The 23069-nt window shown below is 45.8% G+C and overlaps 1 protein-coding gene and 1 non-coding gene across 2 annotated transcripts; both read left to right on the top strand.

Annotated features, from left to right (window-relative positions):
• Nucleotides 1-1492: 1492 nt before the first annotated feature.
• Nucleotides 1493-22468, top strand: POM121L2 (POM121 transmembrane nucleoporin like 2). Its single transcript, XM_035710548.2, is given in 12 exon segments — nt 1493-1734; nt 18719-18893; nt 19092-19547; nt 19550-19972; nt 19974-20355; nt 20358-20564; nt 20567-20710; nt 20713-20854; nt 20856-20956; nt 20959-21284; nt 21286-22367; nt 22369-22468. Coding segments are annotated over 12 exon segments (3780 nt in total).
• TRNAK-UUU (transfer RNA lysine (anticodon UUU)) lies at nt 4109-4181 on the top strand. The gene has a single exon. It is a non-coding gene; the product is annotated as a tRNA-Lys (tRNA).
• Nucleotides 22469-23069: the final 601 nt, after the last annotated feature.

The following is a 23069-nucleotide window of genomic DNA, read 5'->3' as shown; positions in this document are numbered from 1 at the left end:
TGCCTATGTCTCTGCCTCTCTCTGTGTGTCTCTCATGAATAAATAAATAAATACTTTTTAAAAAAAAATTTAAATTTGCTGAACAGGTAAGATTTCTCTGAGAAGGTGATACTTGTTTTTTTTTTTTTTAAGATTTTATTTATTTATTCATGAGAGATACAGAGAGAGAAAAGCAGACATAGGCAGAGGGAGAAGCAGGCTCCCTGCAAGGAGCCCCATGTGGGACTTGATCCCGGGACAGGATCACACCCTGAGCCAAAGGCAGATGGTCAACCTCTGGAGCCACCCAGGTGTCCCAAGAAGGTGGTATTTGACATAATCCTAAAGGACAGGAAGAAATGAGGAACCTATTTGGAGAAACAAAAGTGTTTCCAGGCAGAGCACACAGGGACTGCAAAGGCCCTGAGGCTGGGGCAGGCCTGACTTGTGCTGACTGTCTAAGGATGAGCAGGAGGCTGTGTGGCTGGAGAAGAGGGATGCAGGGAGAGGATAGGGCAGGCGATGGCTGTGCAAGTCACTAGAAACACTTTGGCTTTTATATTGGCATCAGAGGGGAGCCCTTGGAGAGTTTTGCACTAATTCTGTATTTAGAAAATAGACAGAAAAGAGAAATAGAAACACAGTGAAGAGTCTATTGCAAAAATTGCAAGAGGTGATGGTAGATGTCTAGTGTGAGGGCAACGAAAATAGTTAAGAAAAGGTTGGATAATGGATAATGGATACACTTCAAGGGCGAGGCTGATGGATGGGATCTAGGATCCCAGGGGGAGGGAGAATCCACAGACAACTGCACGGCTGGAGCAGCTGCTTGTTGAGATGGGGAGGATGGGTGAGGAGCTCCTTTGGGGTGGGGGAAAGAGCAGGAGTTCCGTTTTTGACAATGTTATGTATAAAATACCTGTGGAGGGGCGCTCAGTAGGTTAAGTGTGTGCCTTCAGCTCAGGTCATGATCCCAGTGTCTTGGGATCAAGCCCCACATAGTGCTACCTGCTCAGTGGGGAGCCTGCTTCTCCCTCTGCCCCTGCTGCTCCCCCTGCTTGTGCTCTCTCTGTGTCAAATAAATAAATACAATCTAAAATAAAATAAAATAAAATAAATAAAATAAAATACCTGTGGCGAAAGCAGTTGCATCAGTGACTGTGGAGTTTGAAGGAGCAGGTCAAGATGAAAAGAGACATTTGCATATGCGTGGTGTTTAAGGATTGAGCCCTGAGCATGCTAACGTTTAGGGAAGGAATTTACAAGAAAATTATAATATAGCACGTAATAAGTGCTATTAATAAACTTGAAATAATCTCAGAAATCCTGGGTGTATTCCAGGAGCTTCAAAAACCAGTTTTGAGTCAGCAGAAGCTTTCAGGAGGAGGTCGGGGTAACGTCCGGACTGAGATCTAAAGAACAAGGAGGGGGCTGGTCACTGGAAAAAGGCGGAGGAATTCCAAGGCAGCCACCCCTGCGAAGTGGAAAAGCAGGAGGACGTGACACGGCGGGGATGTCACGGTCCCGAGCGCTCCGGCCGCACAGCCCGCGGGACAGACAGACCGCCCGGAGCCTGGCCCGCAGACCCGCCGGGAAACAACCTGTGTGCAAGCACAGCAAGCCCTGGTCCCTGTCAGACCCGATCCACACTTACCCAATCGGAATCGGATTCTGGAAGGCAAAGAAAAGCGTCTTGGCGGTTTTCGGTGGGATCCGAGGCGACATCCGTGGCCCGGGGCCGCAGGGCCGGCGGGGGTGAGGGCGCGCGGGTCCTTGGGGCGCGCCCCGAGGGTCGGGAAAGCGGGTTCCAGGGCTGCACTGGGGCGGATCCCGCAGGCGGGAGCGCGGAGAGGCTGCCGGAACCACCTGGCTCTTCAGGGGACCGGGTTTAAAGCCAAGAAAAGCGAGGAATGAGCGAGGAAGGACGAAGGAAAAAGATGGATTAGGGGGAAAGAAATGAAACCATTTTCATATTGGAAAAACTCACTGCGATCCTGGGATTGAAGGTTGGCGAGGACGCATCTGCCCGCAGCGTGGAGCAGCGGGGTCCAGCTGTCACCGAGTCCGAGCCATCCTCTCCTGCGAGTTTTACCGCAACTCCAGCTCAACTGTATGCAAACAGCTTAACTGAGTCTATTTCTAGATCTTTCATGGTTAACCTTTCCTAAGGAAAAGCCTTTCTAAAATTCTTCTGGGAATCAGTCTGCCAGGGAAGGACAGCTCCAAATCCCATGTCCCCCCCGCCCCCCTCGGAAAAATCTCATCCTTATGCGTAGTAAATGAAGGCATTTCTGCAAACACCCGTTTGCCTGAGGCTCCCTGTCCTGGGTGCGGAACTACCCTCCTTGCGGATTCCCAGTGTGGGAACAATTGGAGAGCGTGCTCGCTTTGGCAGCACATCTACTAAAAAATGGGAACAACTGGAGATACTGAGTCAGAGATGCCTCCTTCAGTTGAGGTGCTCTCTTACAGGATTTCGTTGGGGAAGGAGGGGGAGCATAACAAATTGTACATCCACATCCATTACATCTTCCAGCAAAGGGGGTCTTCAAATTTTTTAATTTATTTTTTTGGGGGTGTCTTCAAATTATCTATTATTTTGCACTACAAGTAAATGCAAATCTAACCCAATCCACAGAGGTATTTTTTTTTAAAAAAATAACCATTTAAAAAAATAACCATTTTAGTGCTCATTTCGGCAGCACATATACTAAAACAAAAAACAAAAAAACAAAAACAAAGCAAAACAAAACAACAACAAAAAAAACCACCATTTTATTTATTTTAGAGAGAAAGCACAGGAGCTGAGGGTGGGGGAGGAGCCGAGGGAGAGGGGAAAGCAAGCACCTCGCTGAGCAGGAGCCCCACCCTGAGACTTGACCCCAGGACCCCTGGATCATGACCTGAGCCTGAGCTGAAGGCAGACACTTAACCTATTTAGTCACCTAGGTGCCCCAGCAGGGAAGTATTTTTAACACAGATTTGGGATCACAGGAAATAACTGCAGATTTCAATGTTTATACCTGTATTTGGTGCCTAGAAGTCCATAGGAGAATCAAGAAAGACTAAATAAAAAATGATGGTATTGGGATAAAATTCTATGGGAGACATGGAATGGAAATAACAAATTCAAGGAGATAAAGGATCATTGTAAAATCTTCCACAGAAGGTTAAAGAAGGGGTCTCTCTGTGTCTCTCTCCCTCCCTCTAGTTCTCAAGGGATATTGCTAAGTATTAAATTACTAAACTTTTTAGATTCCTGTGATATAAGTCACAATACCTTCAGAAGAATTTGAAGATATGACAAGGGACACCTGGTTGGCTCAGTGGTTGAGCATCTGCCTTCAGCTCAGGCCTTGATCCCTGGGTCCTGGGATTGAGTTCTGCAACTGGCTCCCTGTGGGAGCCTGCTCTCCCGTATCTATGTCTCTGCCTCTCTCTCTGTGTCTCTCATGGATAAATAAACAAAATCTTAAAAAAAAAAAAAAAAAAGAATTTAAAGATATGATGAAAAATGCTGCATGTCCACTCAAACAATGTTAAAAGGGATACCAAGTTGTCAAAATTCTTTATAGGAGCCAAGAACACCAGTGAACTGGACAATGTAGGGCCATCCATAGTCACCAGACATTTCCCTTCCTTTTTAATGACTCACCTTTTTTCTTGAACGGAGAAAAAAATGGGTAGATGTTACCAAATTGGCAGATTCTTACCATTGTTCTTCATTGGTTCCCTTTCACTTTTCTTGGTTATTTATTTATTTATTTATTTATTTATTATTATATTTTATTGTTTCTTTGTTTCTCTTTCTGTCCTTTTTGGTTATTTCTTGGTGCCCAGTAAATAAAAGCTGGCAGATTTTGCTAAGCATTCCATAAATATTTATTGGGAGCAATCAGTTGGTTTCTTTTGTTTATTTTCCCTTTTTACAACTGTACTCAAATAAGGATTGTTTTCTTGATGCCACTTAAACTCTACCTACCTACAGAAAACATAAACAAGTGCTGGGTGAATTGATTATAGAGGTTACACCTGCTGGGTTGCCTTTCCTGAATGAATGCAAGAATGTAGTGATCACACTAGTAAGCTTGATCCTTTTTGTAGATATGGAGAAGGCTTTTTAGCTTGAGCCTGGGTAGCTCAGTTGGCAGAGCATCAGACTTTTAATCTGAGGGCCCAGGGTTCAAGTCCCTGTCCAGGCAGCATGGTCTTTACCTTCCCTAGATCTGGGAGTCCTCAGCTTCCTTCAAAGAAGGAAGTTGTTTGAGTTTGACTTTTACCTGTTTAAAGTGAGAGAATACCAAAAAGTCAGTTACCATCAACCTTAACCAGTAGCTAGGATTTACTACTCTATTCCAAGCAGAAGATGACTTTAGCACTTATTTTTTTAAAAGATTTTTATTCATTTATTCACGAGAGACACAGAAAGAGGCATAAGCAGAGGGAGAAGCAGCAGGCTTCCTGAGGGGAGCCTGATGCAGGACTCCATCCCAGGACCCAGGGATCATGATTTGAGCCAAAGGCAGATGCTCAACCACTGAGCCACCCAGGCGCCCCAACTTTAGCACTTTTTTTTTTTTTTTAGCACTTTTTAATAGAGATTTCCCCAGGAATACAGTACAAAAGACTTACAGTCCATGATGTATAGGAAAGCTATCCTTCTAGACTAGGGAGTTTTAGAAAAGGAACTAGAAACCAGATTTATTGAGTGAAGTGTTCACTGTATCAAAACCCAGGCCCTTTAGATTTGCAATCCTTTGCAACTGAGCTACCTGGCAGATGGGGAGAGCTCTCTGCCAAGCCCTAGCTATGTCATTAGTATGGAGTTACATGACATATACTGCAGTTTGGTCTTAGGTGAAATATTCATCCTACCCAGAAACACAGGGACACTTTGTCATTCATTTCCACAATTTTGGACAATTGTGAGCTGATGTGTGCAGTTGATTGCTCAGTGGATTGTATCTTTCTCTAGAAATACACATTTCCCCTCCCTCTCTGCCTAGGGATTGTACTTTCCATTCCATTTGAAGATGGCTCACCTAGAAAAATCCCAAGGAACCTAAAACAAAAACCTCCTAGAACTAATACATATGTTCAGCAAAGTCTCAGAATACAAGATCAAAATACAAAAAGCAATTTTATTTCTATACACTAGCAATAAACATGTAGGCCTCAGAAAAAAAAATACAGTATCATTTACATAGCTTAAAAAATAACGTAGATGCCAATCTACCAGAACATGTACATGCTGGAAAATACAAAACTACAAAATGCTGATGAAAGAAATCCAAGACCTAAATAAATAGAGCGATATTCTGTGTTCACTGATTGGAAGCCTAAGAGATGTCAAGTCTTCTCAAAATTAGATACAGGTTTAACACAATTCTTTTTTTTTTTTTTTTAATTTATGATAGTCACACAGAGAGAGAGAGAGAGGCAGAGACACAGGCAGAGGGAGAAGCAGGCTCCATGCACCGGGAGCCCGATGTGGGATTCGATTCCAGGTTTCCAGGATCGCGCCCTGGGCCAAAGGCAGGCGCCAAACCACTGCGCCACCCAGGGATCCCCAGTTTAACATAATTCTTATAAAAATCCAGGTGAGTTTTTTTTTTTTTTTAGATACAAACATGACTACTTTAAAATTTCTATGGAAAGTCAAATGATTTAGAATAACTAAAACAATTTTGAGAAAAAGAGATACAAAGTGGAAGAAATCACTCTTATTATTTCAAGACTTATTTTACAGCCACAGTAGTAAAGATTGTGCATTACTGGCAGAGGGATAGGCATATAAGTCAAAGAAACAGTATAAAGAAACCATAAATCATCACATACAAATACAGCCAAGTTATATTTAACAGAAGTACAAAAGGAATTTAGTGAAGAGATGAAAGTCTTAGTCTTTTAAAAAAATGGTGGTGGAGAAATTTGATATCCATAGGCAAAAAAAGCATGACCTCAACCTAAACCTACACTTCATTAAAAATTAACTGGAAATGATAGATTTACTGTAAAACATTAAACTATAAAAGTTTTATTTTTTAATTTTTATTTATTTATGATAGTCACACACACACAGAGGCAGAGACACAGGCAGAGGGAGAAGCAGGCCCCATGCACCGAGGGCCCGACGTAGGACTCAATCGCGCCCTGGGCCAAAGGCAGGCGCCCTGGACCAAAGTCAGGCGCTAAACCGCTGAGCCACCCAGGGATCCCACTATAAAAGTTTTAGAAAAAAATAAAATTGGAGGACTTCAGGCTTGGAGAGTCTTAGACATGACACCAAAAACACAAACATAAAAGACAAATTTGACTAATTGAATTTCATCACAACTAAAAGCTGTTGCTCTGCAAAGTACTCTCTTAAGAGGATAAAAAGGTCAGTTACAGATGGGAGAAAATGTTTGCAAACCACATATATGGCAAAGACTCATATCTAGAATATACAAAGAACTCTCAAACACAACACTGAAACAACAATGAATTAAAAAATCGGCAGAAGACATGAAAAGACATTTCACCAAAGAGAATATACAAATGGCACGTGAAAAGATGTTCAATATCACTAGTCATTTAGGAAGTATGAATTAAGATCATGGTGAAGTATCACTGCACGTCTGTTAGAAGAGTTAAAATAACAAATTTTATTTGATTGACATTGCCTATGGCTGGCAAGGATGCAGAGAAACTGCATCTGTCACGCATGGCTGATGGCATTTGGGAAATGGTGAAGCCACTTGGGAAAGCAGTTTGGCAGTTTCTTAAAGAAGTGACACATGACACTTACTATACAATCCAGCAATTCCACTCTCAGGCATTTATCTTAGGAATAATGAAAACTTAGGTCTACACAAATACCATACATTATTTTTCAGAGAAGCTTTATTTGTAATAGCCTAAACCTAGAAATAACAAATGGGTTTCTCAGCAGGTGATTGGTTAAACCAATGGTGGTACACATCTATTCCATGGAATACAACTCAACAGTTAAAAAAAAAAAAAAAAAAAGAACGAACTACCAATGTATGCAACAATTTAGATGGATCTCAAGGGCATTGTGCTAAATGAAAAAAGCCAATCTTCAAAGGTCGCATACTTTTTTTTATCTCTCGTATATATCATCCTCAAAATGACATTAGAGGGATGAGAAACAGATTCGTGGTTACAGGAGTTAAGGATGATGGGGAGTGGTGGGTGGAGAGAAAGCAGGAGAGAGATCTTTGTGGGTAAAGCAATAGCTTTGTAACTTGGTTGCAGTAGTAGTTACACACAAAAAAATTACACATACAACAAAATGACAGGGAACAATTGAACTATACACATACATAGCAATGGAAGGTAACAATTACTCATCCTAGGAAAAATGGAAGGGAAACTTAATATACAAATATCTTCGAGGTATTCACAGAGAAAGGAGGGCATCTATCTAAAGCCTTTGGATTCATTGGTCCTGCCATATGACCAAAGGCCAGGGCAGGAGTAATTCTATAGAGACAGGAGGTAAGAATTCTCCAAGTAGAGAATCCAGTATGTTGGGTGCAAGAATTCTTCAGCAGGTGAAGGCGAAAAGAAACCACCTCACATGTGTAGGATAGATGTGGAAAAAGCTGAATCAGAGAGGATTTCTTTTCTTTTCTTTTTTTTTAAATATTCATGAGAGACACACAGAGAGATGCAGAGATATAGGCATTGACTGAGGGAGAAGCAGGCTCCATCCGTGACCCTGATGCAGCACTCCATCCCAGAATCCAGGAATCATGACCTGAGCATAAAATCAATATATTTTTTTAAAAAAAGATCAAGACTGGTATTTTAATAAATGAAATAGAATCTAATGGGAATAGAAAATATCAGAAGAAACCCCAAGTGGTAAAGTATTGTTTGGTGGTGTTCGGTTTTTTTCTCTCTCTCTAGATAGAGACAGATTCAGTTAGATATATTCTCTATATAGATACAGATTTGTTTGCATACTGCATGGAATTGTGATTTTAAATGTATTTCTGACTCCAAGTTGCAGTCAGAAAAGTATGAAAGAAAACTGCTTTTTGGGAGAATGCTTTTGAAGATGGCAGCATCTCCTTGGAACAAAAAAGACCTAGGAGGGTAAAAGCCTGAAAGGAGTAATTAAAGTTCACTTTACTTGGATCCAGAGTTTCCCTGGAGGCTTAAGAGTGATGCAGGACCGGTTGGTTCTTCTCACGGAGTCGAAGAATGGATCTTGGACAGTGAAGAAAGCCATAGAAGTTTATTAAGCAGGTACAGAGAAAGCTCTCAGGAGTAAAAGGGGTCCCAACAAGGCTGCCACTGAAGGCTTTTTTGGGTTAGCCTTTTATTGAGAACCTAACCAAGGAGCCCATGGCCTTGAGATTTCTTTGTGCTGTCCTGAGTGATTGACATATGGCTGCTTTGGGGTCTGGTGAGTTTTTGTGATTACTGCTAATCATCAAAGGGAGATACTCCCTAGCATTTCGGAGCTAGGGAGCCTGGTGGTTGTTTTTGGTTTTGTTTTTCTGTCTTTGCTGCTTTATCTCTGTTTCCTTGGGATGAGTAGGAGCCTGACTCTGGGGCCTCTCAGTGTCCTTGGGATTTATGGGAGCCCAGAGATTGATGGGAGCCTGGCTCCGAGCCTTTCCCGTATCTTTCCCTGCCTAGGTCCATCTGTTTCTACTTCAAGAGGAACAAGCTGTCCGTGGTCTGGTTCCGGTCTCTGGACTCCCTCCTTTTTCACCTCAAGTCTGGGAAAACAAATCTGAATTCAAGGCCATCCTTGTCCTGGTCTTGGCCCGAGGAAATCTTCGCTAAACAGAAGCTCCATCCCACCTGGACTGCCTTAAGAAGGCCCAAATTTAAAGGCCATTTGAAATGAGAGCCTCCTTGGAAGCAAGGGAAATCCGAAATCGGCCCAGAGGTGACTAGCAGTGTTTCTTCGTCTGTTTCCGCCAAGGGACGCTGGTCTTGGGGAGCTGCCCGGTTCCCCAGGCTGCGGCCTGAGCTGCAGCAGCTGGGTGGGCAAGGGGTGCGCGCCCCAGCTCTGCCCGGGGAAGGCTGCCTGTGCCCGGGCTCCGCCCCGGGAAGGGGCGCCCCCCCCCGCCCCGCCCCGCCCCACCCCGGCCGCCTGAGCTGTGCAGTGCGTGTGCCCGCCCCGGCTCTGCCCCGGGAGGGCTTTGCGCGCTGCTGGGAATCCGAGAAAGGCTGTCGCTGTGCTGGCCGCTGCGCTCACCACTCCCCGGAGGGAAAACGTTGCAGAGGCTGCTCCTTCCGTTTAATTGCGGACGCTGAAATGGAGTAACATGGCCCAGCCTTGTGAATGAGTGAATTCATTATTGCACATCATGCAAAATTTGACATTTGTAAAGATGAGAGGTGTACAGCTGTCCAGACGGGCCCTGGGACCTAACACAGAGGCAGCGACACACGAGGTCTAGTGTTCCGAGAAGTCCTAACAAGTTCTGCTCTCTGATAAAAGCCACAGGAAACGGAAGCTTATATCTTTATTAGCTTAACATTTTTAAATTTCTGTGTGTGTGCCTGTCACAACGGTTCCAAACGAGATCCAACTGAAATTGTGGCCACCATATCATCATTTGAGCAATAAATTGGGTTTATTCCTTCTATTCGGGAGCATCGTCCTTGTGAAAATCTGTGCCCTTGCAAGCAAATAAAAATAACCGTATATATATATATATTTTATCCAAATGGTGGTCCATGAGACTTTTAAGGAGGAAACATGGGAGGTGGTCAACACGCTTCTTCTCTGATTGATGGTAGTAGCAGGGTCGGCTCCACGACTTCCAGATTCCGCCGGAGTTTTGCTCGGCGCGCTGTTCCTCGGCTCTCTGAGCAAAGAGCAGCTCCAGAAGAATAAACAAAATTAAGGACAAAAACAATAGTTTCCCGAGCTTGGACATTGTTTGGCAGGTTGGAAAAGCGCAGCCCCGGAAGAGACGGCCCTCGGCCACCTGGTGGTGAAAGAGCGGATCTCTGACACATGGAAGAAAGGAGGGTGGCAAAAGCTATCAGAAAGGAAAACATTCGGAAAAAAAAAAAAAAAAAAAAGAATTTTCTCAACACAGAAAAGGTGATTGATCTTCATCATTAACAGAATAGATAGGAAAACTGGGACAGCAAGCAGAGTGGCGCAGTGGAAGCGTGCTGGGCCCATAACCCAGAGGTCGGTGGATCAAAAACCATCCTCTGCTACAGAGCTTATACTTGCTTCTCATTGCTGAATTTTACTCATTAGGTTATAAGCCCCAAAGCCACTGTGTAGATCTTTCATATCGCCCTCTAATTTGGGCCCAGCCATCTTTGAAATCATGCTGTCTCCCAATGGGCAATTCTCAAACTCATTCACCAGTCTGAAGTTCCCAGAATTGTAAAATGTCTTCCATCCAATAAAAAGAGTGTCCGATAAAAGAGCAATTGGAAATATTCTTTCAGTTGACGTGGGAGCCTACTTCTCCCTTTGCCTGTGTCTCTGCCTCTCTTTCTCTGTGTCTGTCATGAATAAGTAAATAAAATCTTGAAACAAAACAAAACTCAAACCTGTCTGGATATTATATGAAGATATCTTTAAGATGAGATTAATATTGAAATCAGTAATTTTGAGCAAATCAGAATGCCCTCTATACAATGTGGTAGGTGTCATCAAAACAGTAAATAAATTCTGCCCCAGACTGGCTTTGGACCAGGATTGTAATATCAGCTCTTCCCTGGGTCTTTAGCTCAGTGGCCTGCCCTGCAGGATTGGGACTTGCCGATCCCCACAACTGGGTGAGTCAATTTCTTAAAATCTCTCTGTCTCTGTCTCTCTTTCTCTCTCCACACCCCATTTGTTCTGACTTATCCTCCAAAGACAAGCTTATGATGAAGCAGGTAAAGTAACAAAACAATATGAAAATAGGGTGTGTACGACAGCACAATGTTTGCATTATGATGGTCTGAAACACTTAGGAGAAGTATCAAAAACAAAAACAAATTAAGCAAAGAGGCAAAGAGTAAAGATATAGGATTTAAAAAGAATACCTGAATTTCTAGACACACACATATATATATACATTTATATATGTATACATAAATATACATCTGTATACATATATACATATACTTGTATATATAGTAAAATATTTTAAAATAATATAAATTACATATACATATATATAGTAAAAATAAAAAGCATTATTATTATTTTTTAATTTATTTATGATAGTCACAGAGACAGAGAGAGAGAGAGAGAGGCAGAGACACAGGCAGAGGGAGAAGCAGAGGGAGAAGCAGGCTCCATGCACCGGGAGCCCGATGTGGGATTCGATCCCGGGTCTCCAGGATCGCACCCTGGGCCAAAGGCAGGCGCCAAACCGCTGCGCCACCCAGGGATCCCTTAAAAGCATTATTAAAATAAAACTGGAAATCTTGCTTAACACACAAGGATTAAAAAGTAATATAAAACATTTAATATGAGGATGAACACAAAGAGGGAAAGGAAGGAATTGAGGAGGAGGAGTGAGGATGAAGAAAGAGAAAATGAAATGTGTAAATCAGTGAAGGAAAAGTGTAAAATAAGAAATAGACACTGTAGGGACGCCTGAGTGGCTCAGTGGTTGAGCATCAGCCTTCAGCTCCAGCAGTGATCCCCGGGTCCTGGGATGGAGTCCCACAATGGGCTCCCTGCAGGGAGCCTGCTTCTCCCTCTGCCTCTCTCTGTGTCTTTCATGAATAAATAAATAAAATCTTTAAAAAGGAAGAAAGAAAGAAGAAAGAAAGAAAGAAAGAAAGAAAGAAAGAAAGAAAGAAAGAAAGAAAGAAAGAAAGAAAGACTCTGTAGTAATGGGAGAGATGTTCAAAGATGATACAGCTTGACCAAAAAGGAGAATGCTAGAATTTGAAGAATTATGTGTAAAAAAAATTTTTAAGGCTATTAGGAGGAAGAAGAATAGAAGTTGCACACAGCTACTTGTGAAATTAGGGAAAAGCTAAAGCACTTAAGGGATGTTAGAGATCTAGTTACAGGGAAAAGGGAAAGAACTCTGCACACAAATTGTTGTAAAAAGCATAAAGAAAATATGTAAAATATCTGGAAAGTATGCAAAATGCCTTAAATAAGAAATAAATGGGTACAGAATAAAGACTAGAAGAGAAAAATGTGAGGATAAAGTACGTTAATTTGGGAAAGGAGCGAATCAATGAGGGTTGTGTTGCCTAACCCATCGGCAGCGCCAGTGCAGGATGAAAGCACAAGGCCTCTCATGAAAAAGTATTAAAAAAAAAAATAAAAAATAAAAAAAAGAAAAAGTATTAAGAATTTCAAGATGACTGCAGCAAAAGCAGTAAGCCAAACACGAGTCCCTTCTAAACTCCGGAAGCTGGAAGCTGGCTGTAAGTAAGAATAAGAAAAGCTTTCAAGAATCTTTTAACCACCATCAAATTTTGAGAGCAGAAGGCTCTGAAGAATACTCACCAAAGGAGGTTCCCGCTACACATAAATGTAGGCGGGTGCTCCCCTTCGAGGTGTGGGGAGCCCCAGACCACACGCCCCACTTATAGAGAAGGCTGGGCTCCGGTGTGACTTGTCATCCTCAGCAAACGTGCTTCTGCAGAGAGCAGATTGCTCAGCTGTTTCCAGAAGAGCCATGAATTGCTTTCCAGATGCTGCGTCCTCCTAGCAAATTTAATATAAGCATTAATTAAAATCGCAAACTTAACACCTGGGCACACATGCCCTTTTTTCACCAGCAGTGGTGCAGGTGCATGGAGTACTGGATCCCCCTGGGCTGCAGGCAGGGCTACAAGACGAGGTTAGGGGAGATTAGGCAGTTAAGAACTTCACTCAGCTGACAGATTTCCACACACAACTTTGAGCTTACATGGGCCTTACTGCAGCTTCCCAGGGAATTTTTTCCCCTCCATACACTGCCATGAAAGCAAAACATTTAGAGTGGGTTTATATTTCTGAGTTTTTTTTTTTAAAAAAGCAATCTGAAATGCTGTAAGTTTTTTCTTTCAATGAGCTAACCTCCAAATTTTGTTAGAATCTCCAGTACCTATATTAGTTGGTATGCAAAAGATGACTTAAGATTTAAAATTTTTTGCAACATTTTAATTGTTTTCAACAACATAAGATTTAATATGATACAGTATATTTCACTGTGAAAATCTGAATGCATAAAACCATACACTATTCAAAAATGCAATATCAAGAAGTAAAACAGGGACGCCTTGGTGGCTTAGCGGATGAACATCTACCTTGGTCCAGGTTGTGATCCTGGAGTCCCAGGATCGAGTTCCCACATCAGGCTCCCTGCATGGAGCCTGCTTCTCCCTCTGCCTATGTCTCTGCCTTCCTGTGTGTCTCATGAGTAAATAAATTAAATCTTAAAAAAAAAAATAAAAAAAAGTAAAACGAACATACAGATTTGCCCAGTATGGCTTACAAAATCAAACACTGCCAACAGCCTTAGAGCCTCAGATATCTTTCTCCTCGTTTTCATCTTTTCTTTCTATCCAGAGTCATTGCTATTTTAGGTTTATCGTTCTTTTGCAGTTCTTTAGAGATGTGCCACATATTTATGTGTCAAGAGATATGTCATTCGGGTGTTTCTGAACTTGATATTAATGGTGTTTTAACACTTCTTTAGTCTGCTCTGTAAAGCCGGAGATGGGACTGCAAACCATCCTGTACTCCTATAGTTGGGCTGTGCCAGTGGGAGCTCTAGAAGAGGCTAGAGGACTGGGACGTCCTCCATCCTGCTGGTTCCCCGTTCCTGTTGCACACACCATCCCATCATCCTGACTGCATGCTCTCACTCTGGCAGCAACAGTACGTTCCAGTAGCAACTGCTTCTTCCAGTTTCTGGGGTTGTTTCCCCAACCAACCTCATCAGAGACCTGAGAAATCACAGCACAGCAGGCCAGCAACCCACCCTGAGGAATCTGGCTCCCTTCCTCCAAAATTTTATGTTCTACAGATGCTGGATGCTTCTGATCTGCCTCTGGCACCTGTGTTGTCTTAGCTCTCAGGGTGGCAGCCACTATCCTGCAGCTGTTAGGGATCCTTTTTGGTCTTCTAATACCATGGCTTCCTAGCAGTACTGTCCCAAGAGGTAAGAAGAGGAAGCCACCAGTTTCTTCTGGCCTGAGTGCAGAAACTGGCTTATTTTACTTTTTTTGAAAATACATATAATTTTTTAAAAATGTAAATAGCATCATTCTATATACAGAAACTGGCACTTCTTTTAGAGGACTCTTTGGGTCAGAGGACAGAGCCTGAGGGCATGGCTGTACCCCGTTCCCTGCCTCCACGTTGCTTTTATGTCTGGCCTCCTTCCGCTTTATCCTGCTCTGAATCTGCCTTATGCTCCAGCCATCCCTCACTCCTTCCCCACCCCCACCCAGGCCACTTTCAGCCTTATGCTCCAGCCATCCCTCACTCCTTCCCCACCCCCACCCAGGCCACTTTCAGCCTCCCTCTCCCCTAGGGCTGCCATTGGGGTCTCTACCATCCTCACCTCTGGAAGCTGCCCTGACAGACCATCTGTCATCTTCCTAGGCAGCACCCCGCCCCGTCTCTCTTTTTTTTTATTTTTATTTTTTTATTTTTATTTATTTATGATAGTCACAGAGAGAGAGAGAGAGAGAGAGAGAGAGAGAGAGGCAGAGACTTAGGCAGAGGGAGAAGCAGGCTCCATGCACCGGGAGCCCGACGTGGGATTCGATCCTGGGTCTCCAGGATCCCGCCCTGGGCCAAAGGCAGGTGCCAAACCGCTGCGCCACCCAGGGATCCCCCGCCCCGTCTCTCTCTACGGGGCCCACCCAGCATCACCGCAACCTGTGCCTTTAGATAATTTTCCAGCCACCATGTGCATTACCTCCACGTTCCTTACCTCCACTGCCATGCCACTCAATTGTAGTGGGCACAGTAACAGCAACCCTTAATTGGTTCTTTAAAACATATTTGCTGGCAGCCTTCTCAGAAGCAATCTGAGTTCACCCCAAGGCCCCAGCACTAGATTCTGGGGGAGGCTAGGTTATGCAGAAGGGCAGATGGGTAAATTAAACTACACTAAACTGCTTGTCAATGTTGTGGACTAAGACCGTTAAAAATTGCCATAATTTCTTGCATACCTGATAGTGTGCTGGATGTGTGCTTAACTTACTTAAATAACAAAATAATGACATACTTGTGATTTACACTATGACACTATTGTACAAGTCACAGAGCAACTTTTTAAAAAGATTTTATTTGTTTATTCATGAGAGACACAGAAAGAGAGGCAGAGACATAGGCAGAGGAAGAAGCAAGCTCCCCCTGTGGGGACCCTGGGATCACAACCTGAGCCAAAAGCAGATGCTCAACTACTGTGCCACTCAGGCACCCCATCACAGAGCAATTTTAAGAGAAGTGCAATTTTAAGAGAAGTGAGGCATGGAGTCCAAGCTCCAAGGCATTGAAAAATTATTTCAATTTTTAAAATTAGCATACTTTATTTTTTTAAGATTTCATTTATTTATTCAAGACAGAGAGGCTGAGACACAGGTAAAGGGAAAGGGAGAGAAGCAGGCTCCATGCAGGGAGCCTGACACAGGACTCGATCCTCAGTCTCCAGGATCACACCCCAGGCTGAAGGCTGCGCCAAACCGCTGGGCCACTGGGGCTGCCCGCAGACTTTATTTTTTTATGAACGATTTTAGATTTACAGAAAAATTGAACCGAAAGTACAGAAAGTTTGCATATACTCTCCAGTCCCCCCACTTCCAATCCTAGTTTCTGCTCGTAGCAACATCTTGCACTGGTGTGGGATATTTGTCACAACTGATGAGTCAATATTGATACATTACTATTTAATTAAAGTCCATAGTTTACATTAGGGTTCACTTTTTTGTTGTACATTCTATACTTTTTTACCAAATTCATAATGTCATGTATCCACCATTCTCATTTCATATAGAATAAAATCCTCTGTGCTCCACCTATTTTCCCATTTCCCAAAACCTCTTATCTATTTGCTCTCTACAGTTTTGTGTTTTCCAGACTGTCGTGTAGTTGGAATCACAGAGTATGTAGCCTCTTGAAACTGGTTTTGTTCATGTAGCAATACAGATTTAAGGTTCCTCCAGGTCTTTACATGACTTGATAGCTCATTTCTGTTTAGTGCTGAATAATATGGCACTGTACTGAGTGTGCCAGAGTTTATCATATTTTGAAGTATTTCTTGGTTGCTTCCAATTCCTGGCAATTTTAAGTAAAGCTTCCATAAACATTCATGTGCAGGTTTTTGTGTGGACAGAACTTTTCAGCTCATTTAGTAAATACCTAGAAGTGTGATTGCCAGATGGCATGGTAATGCTATGTTTAATTTTATTTATTATTATTATTTTTTATGTTTAATTTTATAAGAAACTGCCAAACCATCTTCCAAAGCGGCTGTACCATTTCGCATTTCCCTCAGCAATGAATGAAAGTTCCTTTTGCTCTGCATGTTCACCAACTTTTGGTGTCGCCGGTATCTGGATTGTAGCCATTCTAATCTGTGTATAGTGGTATCTCATTGATGCTTGGATTTGCAATTCCCTCATGATGTTTGATGTAGAGCATCTTTCCATATGCATATCTTCTATGGCGACTTACCTATTCAGATCCTTTGCCCATTTTTTAAAAAGATTTTATTTATTTATTAAAGAGAGAGAACACACCAGCATGGGGGAGCTGAGTTTTGGTAGTTTTATGTATATTTTCGATACCAGGTCTATATCAGATAGGTTTTGCAAGTATTTTCTCTCAGTCTGTGGTTTATTCTCTTAACAGTGTCTTGGGCAGAGTAGTTTTTAATTTTAATGAAGTCCAATTGATCATTTTTTTTCTTTGAACACCAAGATTTTTGATGCTCTCTGTTTCCTTATTGGCAGGAACCCCCAACTCAGTGTTACTATTGTCAAGCATCATGCATACAAGAATGCTCAAAGTCATCTTCTGTTATCGCTTCTCATTCTCCCTGCACCTTAGCAAGGCTTTGTCCAGGATCAAAGTCCACATCCCTACTTAGGTCTCATTGACTGGATTCCTGAACTCTTGCAATGCCTCCTTCTCGTTTCCTGGCTCCAAACATTGAGTTCAAATACACCTTCTTTGCAACCAACCTTTTCCCCTTTTTAATCTTTCTTTTTAAAAATGGAAATAGTTTGATTTTTTTAGGAGATATAATCTTGTAGAAAATATGAAATAATGCGGGAAAACCAAAAATAATTCCTTCCAAACCTACTCCAGTACCAAACGGGGCATAACCATGATGTTAATGACTTGGTCAATATCCTCCTTTCTTCTGTGACCACATCTCTATCTAAAAATCTGTAGCTATATTTTCACACAAATTTAAAATTATATGAGGGGCACTTGGGTAGCTCAGTAGTTGAGTGTCTGCTCTTGGCTCAGTTGGTGATCCCAGGTCTGGGGATCAAGTCCCACCCTGGGCCCCCCCGCAGGGAGCCTGCTTCTCCCTCTGCCTCTCTCTGTGTGTCTCTTATGAATAAATACATTTTAAAACCTTAAAAATTATATGGGGTTAAAAAGAAATCTTATGTATCATGGACATAGACAAACATTGATATATAAAGGTCTGCCTTGTCTTTGTTATTCTATCTTATGGCTATTCTATAATTTATTTAACTAGGTCCCATTTTTTGAACATGTTGGCTATTCTCATGTTTACTTCCTCTTTTTTTTTAAACAGAAGAGAATGTCTTCTCTCCTGTTAATCTTTTTTTTTTAAGATTTTTTTTATTTATTCATGAGAGACAGAGAGAGAGAGAGTGTGTGAAAGAGTGGCAGAGACACAAGCAGGCTCCATGCAGGGAGCCCAACGGATGTGGCGCGGGACTCCAGGACCACACCTGAGCCACCCCGGCTGCCCATGTTTACTTTCTCTTAAAGAATCATCCCATGGACCCACTCTCGTCCTGTGGCCAGAATCTTCCCCCAGGTTGTCTGCTCTCCCAGGGCCCATTGCCTGCCTCGCCTGCCTAGTGAACACTAATTAGAGCCCGGGCTCAGGGTCTTTACCCGGTCCCTGCCCTGGGCTCCCCTCCCCCAGCTGACCTCCTGGTGCTGGGTCCTACCGCCCTTCTCTCTACCTCCTGGGGAAGCCACCAGGGAACTTTCGGGGTTAACTGTAATGGAGGCTCGAGTATCCGCTGGGGTTGGGGAGCCCTGGGGCTGACCCTGAGGTCACTTTGTGAAAAAGAGACTCTGGCATCTGGTTCAGGATGGGTTGGAGTCTAGAGAGGCTGGCGGCACATACACCGTCGGGAAAGCACTTGCGAAAGTCGCTATTTGGAAGGACCCAGGCCTCTGGGCGCCCAGCAGAGGAGTGAGAGCAGCCTCGGGCCTGGGCTCTGGGAAAGCACAAGACTTCTGCCCTTTCCTTTGTCCAGAAATGGCTGTACCTCGGGTCTTTTATTCGGAGACTTTGTACTTTTTGTACTTTTAACTTAATGGAACACGGAGAATCTTTCTTTCCCGAGGGCAGACTCCAGGAGTAGATTCATCCACAGACAGTCACGAAGGACTCGAGAGGGAACCTATCCGGCCCTGGGAGGAGGGCGTCCCTCCAGTCTTTCACGCGTGTCTCCCGGTCCTGACCTGCTCCTAGCCGGGCCCGCCAGAGCCCTAGACTCGCTGCGCCCGGAGCCACCCGGCTCTGGGGCCCTCTCCAGGGTCCTCCTGTCGTCCCGCCTGCAATTGGAGGGTGACCAGGATTCGGACCTCGGGAAGACCCTGGACCGGGCCGGGAGGTCGTAGCATTCGGAGCTCGTCCTCCCGGCGGATGATCCGCCCTGGAGACGAAAACGTAGAGGCGGCAGGAAAGGAGAAGCGAGGGAAACGTCAGCTCGATCCCCGAATTCGGTGTCCAGGGTTGCAGGCCGCTCGGAGCCCCGGGTCTGTCCTCCAGCCCTGCGCACCCCGAGCGCCACCAGCACCCACCCTGCGGGGCTGGGACCTCACGGCTCACCCCGACTCTGGGGAACCTGCGGGCTGACCCGTCCGTGCCGGGGTCGCACGCCTGGACCCCTGAGCGGCCGCAGTCAGAGCTGGAGACCCGTCGGCAACTCGACTGCAGCTCGGGGACGGCGCGGGGACTCGGGCCGCACAGTCCCTGACCGCGCTGTGGGCACCAGCGAGACCGCGCGCTCCCTCCTGGCGGGTCCCCCGCGCGCCGCCGCCGCCGCCGAGAGCGCACAGGCCTGGCGCCGCGCTGAAGCCTCAGGACCGCACAGCGAGCTGCTGGAGCTGCGGCGGCCACTCTCCCCGGTCCCCAAGGGGCTGCCGAGCGCCCGAGACCCGCGCACTTTCCTTGCGCCGGGATCCGGTTCAACCGTCCGCGGAACAAGGCGCACTCCGACTCCGGCTGAGTCAGCCAGAAACCTCGGGAACCGACCAGTTACTGGGCAAGCTGGGGTCCCCGCGGTCGTCGCCACCAGAGGTGCGCACGGGCGAGACCGGGAGGCCGCCGAACCGCCGACGGGCTCAGCCGCTTCAACAGGTCCACCGGGTTCGGCAAGTCCATCGCGCCTGCCCTGCCCTGCCCTGCGGCACAGACCTGGAAGGAAGCGGCCAAACTGCGACCCTGCCAGTCCCACCGCGTGGGTGGCCAATGAGTCTTGCAGGCGCTTTCCCATGGAGAGGGCCCACGATTCCATTGTGGGGCCCCTTCCCTCGGACTGGTGGGAGAGCTACCTCCAGCGGACTGTCTGGTCTCTGCGGCACGTCGGGGCCGTGTGCAGCCCGGTGACCATCAAGATAGCACCTCCCAAGCCGAAAGTGCTGCTCTCCAGCCCCCCAGCAGAGGTGAGGGACTCCGCAGGGTCCTCACCCTCGGAGAAGCCCCCAGACCCATGTGCCAAGGAGACAGTGCTGAGGGCCCTCAGAGAGTGCAAGAAAGGGAGGGCCAGGTTGGAAGAATCACCGCGTCCCCAGGGCTTGCCAGGTAAGGGAAGGAGTCCCCGAGGCCAGACCATCCACATTTAAGCCCCTGATGAAAAATGGAGTCCTCACTTCTTTTGTGCCCACGCCTGGGGCTCTGAAGAGAAGCCTCGACTCCTGGAGCTCAGATCACAGCTTGAACAAGAGGCCCAGTTGCTCCTCCATGAACTCCTTGGCCAGCACACGCACAGGTGGCCCCCTTGGCTCCAGGAGAAATGCAATCTCAAGTTCCTACAGCTCTTCTAGAGCTTTCTCTGAGTCTTGGAAGAGAAGTGTTCCCAGTGCCTCTCTGCAGCCACCAGAAAGGCCTGTAAAAAAGAAAGGCAAGGGTCATCATTCTCACTCTCTGGTCCCGATGTACTCAGACCAGTTCCCAGCAGCTTCTGGGGAACCAAGTCTGCAGAGCCTCAGCTTTTCTCTAGCCCTGGGGACCTGCTGTCACAGACCCCACCTGCCCAGCTAGGGGATGCAGACCCTGAAGGGGACGTGGCCTTAGGGAAAAAAGGTAGACTCCAGTGGAGCAATCCAGCCAGAGAGGAGACGCCTGAGGGCACCACCCACTCTGGCTCTGACACTTGGTCTGCTGCTCAGCCTTCGCTGTCTCTTCCCATGCTCTTGCAGGCACAGCTCCAACCCAGGGCACAAATCCACAGATGGAAAGCTTAGCAGACAGGCAGGAGCCTCCTGGGGAGGATGTCAGTGTAGCCCATTCACCTCTGGAGGTCTGGAGACTGCTGTCTTCACATGGCTTCCCCTGCACCAGTCAGGGCCCCTGCTGGGCACTTCTTCAGACTCACATCCCACAGCCACATTCATCTTGCTGACCCCAGTTTCTCCCACCTGTCCAGTCACTGATGCCACATGGCCCTCATCTCCCTCTCCTAGGACTCCCATGCCCCCCCCCACCACCACCACCAACACTTCCTGTGCAAAGTACTTTGTTTGGAGTGAGTAGCCCAGCTCCCCATTTTCCTGCATCTTCATGTCCTGCTGCAACTTCTGCTGGACCACATCGAGCCCTGTTTGGGGGCCCCCACCCTACAGTAAGATCAGAGGCTCCTTATATTCCAGCACTTCTGTGGTGGCTGCAGCATCTTCAACTCCAGCTGTCTTCGCTCCCACCTTCAAGCCTATCTTTGGTGGCCTAGGACCTCTGAAAACTCTGCCCAGGATAGCTCACTTCTCTTTCAAGCAAACCTCTCCTCCAGCTCCTCCCACTTCTATCCATCTGCTCCATAGCCTGGTCAAGACGACTTCTGTAGTCATGGCCACCACCCCAGGCAGCACATCCAAAGACTCTTCTTTCACACAGCCTTTGGATTTTGGTGTCAGTGAACGTTACCAGTACCATGGACAGCACTTACTCCATCCCTTCTACTTGCCACACTTTACTTCTTGGGGCTGCCTGTGCCTTCAGAGCCAGCTTCTCTCCAGACACAAGCTTCATCTTCCCACCACAGCAGCGTGCTACCATTCCCACCGTACACACAGTCACCATCTTTAGCCAGGTTCTTACCAGTGCTGTCCAGATATCCCCAAATAAAAGCACTGCCAATTTTCGGGGTGTGGGTGATCCTCTTTCAGCCTCAGCCCTGGTCACCACAAACCAGCCCTCATTATCATCCAGCATCTCCAGTCCAACCTTAGCATTTGCCGTTTCCTTGGGGTCAGGCTCGAGGCCATCTTTCCCACTCTCCCCAGGAGCCACCTCCCAGCCAGCATTCAGGGCTACAGGTGGACAGAAGCCAGGAGCCCTCCAACCAGCCCTGGGCCCAAGCTTCAGTAGCTCTTTCATTTTTGGAAACTCTGCAGTGGTGTCCCCAACCTCAACCCTAACTCCAGCTCAGCCAGCCTTCAGCAGTACCACGCAGTCACCCTGTGGGGGTTTGACACCCTCAACCTCCACCTTTCACATCCCTTCCAGCATCTTGCCAAATTTGGGCAGTACTCTAGCAGGTTTTCCCTTTGGTCAACCTAGTACAACTGATATTGGAGTTGTCAACCAGACCCACCAGAATGGGGCTTGTGGTTCAGTGTTCAGCAGCACAGCCCCACGACCTTTTGCCTTTGGGGGATTGGTGACCCCTATGGACTGTGGGGAGATTGGGATCAGTGCCCCAGACATGAGCTCCAACTCTGGAGCATTCAGCATTGGAGCAGTGCCAAGTGGGACAACTAGTACCATGACACCCTTTGGAAAAGGCTGTAGCCAGAACACCCAAGGCCTGACCAGCCAGAACACACCTTTTGTTGTGGGGAGGGCCAGCATTTCTGCAAGAAAGACTATGTCTGGGGGCCCCTGCATGGCCCCCTTTGCTCAGAGCATGCCTGTCCCTGGGCCAATACAGACTAACAGTAGCCTTGGCTTTGGGATGCCCTCTCCACTTGCTCAGGGTTCTCCTGGGAGAGGACCTCAGATCATCAGCCTCTTCATTTTCCATTGGTGCAAAATCAAAACCCCCAAAGAATCGGGAGCAAGGGCATTCCCGAAGGCATCATGCACACAAGAAATAGTCTGTGTCCCCTGTCCCTAGATCTGGACCTAAGTATTGTGAAGAGCCTTGGTGTCTTCCAATTCTCTAAAGCAAACATACCCCAGATCTAAGGCTAGAGCTTTACATATTCACCCTGTGGGTCCAAATTTATAATCTAGAAAAAGGTGAATGACCAAGATATCTAGTGGTAACAGCAGAATGAAACTGGATGGGACCAAACCTTTTGATGGAGGAAGTTCTTCTTCTTGGCTGCTCCTCTCTGGGTCAGGTGTGAGCTCAGGGAACAGACATGCCAGGAAGGCAGCAAGTAGAGCTCACATTCTCTTGCATCTTTGGGGGGAGGAACAGATTCTCTGTAAATCTCAGCCTACTTTCATTTAGCCCTAAGAAGTAATTCTCTTTCTCTTATCCCTCGGGAATGCCCATCCTCACTCCTCACTGCTTTATTCTTCAATGAGTTCTTGGAAGAGCTTTTGATGTAATTTGACCTTGAATCAGATGAAATCTGACATCATTTTCCATGATTGATCAACCCTTGAGGGCACTTATATGTACTGCTCTTGCTGTGTCACCTCCTCCCACCAAGTTGTTTTAATCTTTCCCCAGGAGAAGTGATGCTT

The sequence above is a fragment of the Canis lupus genome, chromosome 35 (assembly GCF_003254725.2).
Source record: "Canis lupus dingo isolate Sandy chromosome 35, ASM325472v2, whole genome shotgun sequence".
Lineage (NCBI taxonomy): Eukaryota > Metazoa > Chordata > Mammalia > Carnivora > Canidae > Canis > Canis lupus.
The sequence above is the reverse complement of the archived record's forward strand: the minus strand, read 5'-3'. Positions and strand labels throughout refer to the sequence as shown.